Raw genomic sequence first — 6,000 nt, forward strand, 5'->3', positions numbered from 1 at the left:
GAGGGAGCTACAGAGCTGCCCAGGTCATGGGCAGGTGAGGTGCTCTGGGGTCTCCTCCCACTCTGCCTGGCAGGAGGCATTGAGGTCTCTCCACCATGACATACATACATAAACTATGTAATGTACACCAGCTATGTTTATGTAAATGAGTGAATTCCCATCATGACCCCCCTAGTGTTCCAGTCCTCCCTAGAAATGAAAAACTTTCCACCTAACGTTTGAGATTTCCAGACCTTAAAAAAATAAAAAGAAAGATGAAGTGCGTTTTAATAATGTACTTTAGCACAGTACATCAAAATACCGTCTAGACCAGGACTCTGAGCTTGCGTCAGTTGCTTAGTAGCCACTGCAGCTAGTGGTCACAGTACGGGGTGGAGTGGGTCTGGAGTAACGTGAGGAACTTTGGAGATGAGAGAATCAACATCTCAGAAGGGAAAAAGTCTTCCATGACCACATCTTTAGGTTCCTGGAAGGCAGCCTTGTGCCGTGATGGCTAGCAGAGGTTGGCTGCCCAGTGCTGTGCACACAGCTGACCAGACTAAGGGGAGCAGTGCTGAGTCTTCTACACCCCTGGCACAGCAGAAAAGACATGCTCTCTGGGCAGCAGAGCGAGCGTGGCCCAAAGCCCATGGGGACAGCTGGCGAGGCCCAGAGGGCTCTCGGCAGGAAGCACAGACAGGCGCATGAAGCAGTGTTTCCTCCCTGTGTGTTCATCATGGTGACAGTTTCTTTTCTTGTTGACACTGCTGCTGCCCGCAGGAAACCACCTTCATCGGTACTCCAAGGTTCTTGAGGCCCATCTGGGAGACCCGAAGCCTCGGCCTCTGCCGGCCTGTCCGCATCTGTCTTGGGCCAAGCCACGGCCTTTGAATGAGACGGCGCCCAGGTCAGTGTCCGCCTGCCCTGCCTGTCCTTCACCTGTACTGCCTGTCCTTACACAGGGCATATGACTCACTCTCCTTTTTAACAGGAGGCAGTGGAATTTTACTGGCGTTATTATTGAATAATCAGATCTTCTGGCTTGTCATTGTTTTGGTGGTTATGTAAATGAGTGACTCCCCATCGTGACCTCAGAAATCTGCTCTTTGGTGGCACGGTGCATGAGGAGTGAGTGCCTGGAACATCGGCCCACTTTGAAAGCCATGGTCCAGCTGAGCTGCCACTGAGCAGCAGCTACTCGAACTGGGGAGCTGAGGGGTGCTGTGCCCAGTTCTGCCCCGATCCAGGGTGTTGGTTCTAAGATTCAGACAGGTCTGTGTGCCACCCAGGGCAGGGGCTGCCTTGGGTAGGTGTGGATTCTGCGGCAGCAGCCCGGCAGGAGGAACATGCCATTTGCTCCTTGTCTGGGCACCCAGTGCCCCAGGCGCTGCATATCCCCGCGCAGGGCCAGGCGCGTCAGCCTTCTCCACCTCAGTGTCTAAGCCAGCCTCCTGATCTGCGTCACTTTCCCTCGCTTGCCAAAACTTGAGCTGCTGCTGCTGCTGCTGCTGCTGCTGCTGCCTTCAGCCAAGCCAGCCAGTCGTGTCTGCATGCACCTTTCTCTGGAGCAAGGCAGTGTAAAGCAGGCACCAGGTGGCCCAGGACCTGCTGGCTCATCTGGCCTTCGCTGGGCGTCCCACCGCACACGCACCTAGCCCTGGTACCCTCTGCAGAGTTTACCTGCCTGCCTTCTTTCCCGGCCCTTGAGGCTGCTAGTGTGCTTGGGTCAGTGATGGACAGACTGGGCGTAGCGGTGGACGTGTAGTGACCATCCACAGTGACGAGGAGGAGGGTGCTGTAGGGGGCATTGAATACTTGGCTTTCCGTTCCCCAGGGCAGAAAGGGCCAGCTGCACCACTTGGTGACCGTACGCCTTCATTTAGAATACGCATAAATTGTGAAAGTTGGGACTTCACGTTGTCTTCTCAGAAGCCGTTTTCTTTGTGAACCTTTAATTACTGCATTCTCTCCCAGTTAAAATCCCGTCATTTAAAACTTTGGATTCATTTCCATTTTTGCATCCTATTTATTTGTAACCTACTATTATGCTAGCATGCAGATCAGACTTTACATTCCAAGCATGGTTAGCATTTCCTACCCGAAGGACAATCAGTGTTAGCTAAAGTTTTGGAGAACAAATTGTGCTCTGCACTGTTGTCCAAGACTGAGAGACAGATAAGAGCACCCTTCGCAGCCATCTGTCCACGTCCGATAACCCATCCAAAGCTGAGCCCATCGCCGGTGTGTGTAGTGCACTGCTTCGGAAGTTGTCATTTTCAGTAATTCCCTCTGCTTAACACACTGCCGTGTTTCACATTTATCTCACATTTCACATCTTGTTGAAAATTACACCCAGTCCTCAGAGACCTAGATAGAGGCATATTCTGAGTCTCTGAAAGCCATTTTGAGACCAGCTTTAGATAGCTACAGGCAGCCATCCTGCCTGCCTGGGCCATCCTGAGGGCAAAATTGCATCTTTTAAAATTACAGGTTTACTGGTTTTTCACTGACTGCCAGGTGTCCTCACTCAGAGTCGCTGTCTGCAGGTGTGTCACCCCGGACCCCTGCCTGGATGTACCCACTTGTCTTTCCATCGTGCTCAGGTGGCAGCACAAGGGTGCCATTAGCACGACTACTCCTCTAGGAAGTGCTGTCACCAAACCATTAGAAGGACAACACTGCTGGGAGGGGTTTCCATTTACAGCTTTTGCTCTAACTGCAGCATTGTCCCAAGCTGTCTGCCACCACTGCTGCTGCTGCCGCCGCCGCCGTCAGGACAGCTGCTAGCAATAGTTCTTGTCACATTGGCCCACACAGGTGCCACCGATCTAAAAGTAAATAGCACACTCCGGGCCCACGGAGCACCCCACTTTTACAGGGCACACAGGATTCCACAAGTGGGGCAGGCACGAGTTCCTACATGTTGGCTCGCACCCTGCCCTCCTTTGTTATGTGGATGGGTGTGTCCTTTTCTCATCCAGATGGTGACTTCCCGAGGGCTCCTCAGCACCCAGCTGCTTCTGTGTGTGGTGGCGGTGGAGTCCCCTTGGCTGCTTCGCTCTGTGCTTACCAAAAAACAGCTCCGACTGCTCTGGCTCCTCCGGGAGAGAACATGGTGCTGCCCCGAAGTCCCAGCCCGTGTCGCTCATTGGACTTTAGCTCCTCCATGCACCCCACCTACCCTCTCAGGTTGCTCGGTGACGTTTGCAGCAGTGAGCCACAGCTGGCGATGTTAGCCAAGCTGTCCCAGTGGGACAGTCCCTTCTGGGGGCATGGACTCAACGCTGGCCTCTGCATTGGCCCTGGTAGCGGCCCCTGAACTTCTTAGGGCACATTAGCAGTGAGGTCAGTAGATACGGGGATGCCTCAAGGCGTCCTTCAGCTCAGTCGCTGTGTCTTAGGTACTGCTCAGCTCCTTAGTTGGTGTGGTCGCTTATCTTTGTTTTGTTTTAATCTCATTTCTCTGAAGTAATCTTTGGAAACATCAGAAGTTGCTCTCCATCGACCTGGACAAAGTGGTGTTACCCAACTTTCGATCGAATCGCCCTCAAGTGAGGCCCTTGTCTCCTGGAGAAAGTAGTGCCTGGGACATTCCCGGAGGTGAGGCCAGAAGCTTTGTCCTTGTGCTAAACGGCTCTGTTTGTCCCTGTGGGAGTGGACTAGCCCTTTTCTTGTCACAGCCATGGCGGTTCTGGCTTTCTGTGTAGTATAGATCAGCGAGGCCAAGAGCAGGTGGAGATGAAGACCTGTTTCTTTAGGAAAGTTCCACAAAAACCTCAGATTTCAGTGTCTCTTACATTAGCCAGGTGATACATTTAAAATTTTCTGGAGTAACTCACACACTCTGAAAACAGTGATCACATACTGTGAACTGTAGCGGGTGATTGTCCTCTGATGGCTTTGTAGTGACCTTGCTGGTTCCTGAGATCTCTGGTTCCCTGCCCTAACTGCATAGTATGGCCCTTGATGAAGCTGGCCTGTCCCCTCTACAGAGACTGCATTTGGCCTGAATTGGCTACCTGAGCCAGCTTCTTCTGTAGCTGAGACGATTGGTACCTGGTGACTCTAGCAAGTGTGGGCAGCCCTCTGCGCTGGACACCCCTGCAGCGTCCCCAGGAGCTCACAGCTCCCCAGTGGTTGCTCCAGGTTTCAGTGGTGGCAGGAAGGGTCACCCCTCCAACCCTGGAACTCCTCAGGGCCTTGCGTGTACATCATGGCAGCACTGAGTAGTGAGCTCAAAAACCTGTGCTGTGACCCAGTGCCAGGCCCAGCACTCCAACCAAGGGTCCTCTGGTGGCCACTTGGCTTTTCAGCCACACGCCACCTCCATGGGAGGCTGTCCACCAGGGGAACGTGGCACACGGTCCTCACTCCCTTGTTCTGCCCCTCGGCTAACTGGGACTACAGCTGCAGCTCCTCTGCTTGCCAAGATGGACACTGGCCTCCTTTGGTTTAGGAAAGCAAAACTCTGTAGGCCCCGCCACTGCAGTCTGTCTGTGACAGGAGTGGGGCCTGGGTCTGCACGTGCCCCGCGCCCACCCTCTAGTGAGGACACAGCGGGCTCCTCTCAGTCACTTTTGTTGCTGACCTGGTCACTAAGACCCCCTTGTTTACACTGCAAGCTCAAGCAGTGAAAGCAGCTGGCCTTTAGCTGCTGACTCATATCACAGTGGTGGCACTGACACTGTTGACCCTTCCCTGTCCTCTCACAGGGATCATGCCTGGCCGCTACAACCAGGAGGTAGGCCAGACCATCCCTGTCTTCGCCTTCCTGGGAGCCATGGTGGTCCTGGCCTTCTTCGTGGTACAAATCAACAAGGCCAAGAGCAGGCCAAAGCGGAGAAAGCCCCGGGTGAAGCGTCCACAGCTCATGCAGCAGGGTCACCCACCCAAGACCCCGTCTGTGTGACCCCCATAGAGGCCTTCAAAGATGACTCTGGCGGACAAGCAGATCCTTCAAGGGTTTCCCGGGAGGATCTGTCTTCGGCCGTGGCTCCAGCATGGGTTCTACACGAGCCTCTCCCAGTGATGTGCCCAGGCCCACGGTACATCTTGAACTGCTACGATGTGCCTGGGGACCCAGCAAGGGGAATGCGAGCTCATCCTGGAGTAGTGTCACATGGCAGCTGAGCGCACCAAAGACACGGAGAACTCGGCAGGCTGTTGGGGTCTCTGCCCAAACACATGAAACAACCTTGACCAAGTTAAGATGCGCTTGTTAAAGGCTATTTTCTATATTTATTGTTGGGAAAAGTCACTTTAAAGACTTGTGCTATTTGGAAGCAAAGCTATTTTTTTCGTCAATGGAATGCAGTTTTGTACTATTCCACCACGAAGAGTCACAGATCCGTCGTCTCCTTTGTGATGAGAGGGCAGACAGATCTGAAGAAACTTGCACAAATCTGAGAAGCATAGGCCTTCGCTTTATTTTTATATCGACTGCCACCATGTTTTGTAATTTGGGGTCTGGGTTCACCATGGTTGGTGAAGAAAATTTTCAATAAATGTGCATTACCTGTATGAGCTGCAGGCGTGGCGTGGGGCTGGCTGGCCCGCCGCTGGTCTGAGCTGCACCTTTCCTTAGGGAGAGGCAAGCCTTCCCATTTACAGGGGTGCGGTGCAGAGAGCGTCAGTGGGTCCACCAGGCGTGCCATCCCCACTCACCCCCTCATTCCAGAGCATTTTCAGGGCCCCCAGGCACCCCGTGTCCCTGCCCCATCGCCACTGCTGCCGCCTCCTCCTCCCAGCCGCTGGCACCTGGCAGCCAGGGCCCAGGGTGCCACCTCTGGGGGCAGCCTCTGCCTTCTGCGTCCTCGGGGTGCAGCCCCCACGGCGCTTGTGGGAACTCACTTCCTCCTCATGCTGAACGCGGATCCGTGGTGTGGGTGGAGCGCATTTCGTCTCCGCCTCTGGCTGGCAGATGGCGGTCCTCCTCCCGGCCCTTGGGAAGCACAGGTGGTATGTGAGCCCAAGTACCATCTGAGGAGCCGCTGGGCTTTGCTCCGCAGCCGCTGTGCCCTT

General features: G+C 54.2%; 1 protein-coding gene across 2 annotated transcripts in view; it reads left to right on the plus strand.

Annotated features, from left to right (window-relative positions):
* Mbtps1 (membrane bound transcription factor peptidase, site 1) overlaps positions 1-5,499 on the plus strand; it is a 49,324-nt gene extending 43,825 nt beyond the window's left edge. For both annotated transcript variants that reach the window (XM_003461960.5, XM_013158841.3), the window contains exons 21-23: positions 760-886; positions 3,449-3,579; positions 4,692-5,499. In XM_003461960.5, coding sequence (XP_003462008.1) covers positions 760-886; positions 3,449-3,579; positions 4,692-4,888 — 455 coding nt within the window. In that variant the 3' untranslated portion in view covers positions 4,889-5,499. The remainder of the gene's footprint in view (positions 1-759; positions 887-3,448; positions 3,580-4,691) is intronic.
* The last annotated feature ends 501 nt before the right edge of the window (positions 5,500-6,000 follow it).

The sequence above is a fragment of the Cavia porcellus genome, unplaced genomic scaffold (assembly GCF_034190915.1).
Source record: "Cavia porcellus strain 051 isolate PalLab524CR breed Dunkin Hartley unplaced genomic scaffold, mCavPor4.1 scaffold_4, whole genome shotgun sequence".
Classification (NCBI taxonomy): Eukaryota; Metazoa; Chordata; class Mammalia; order Rodentia; family Caviidae; genus Cavia; species Cavia porcellus.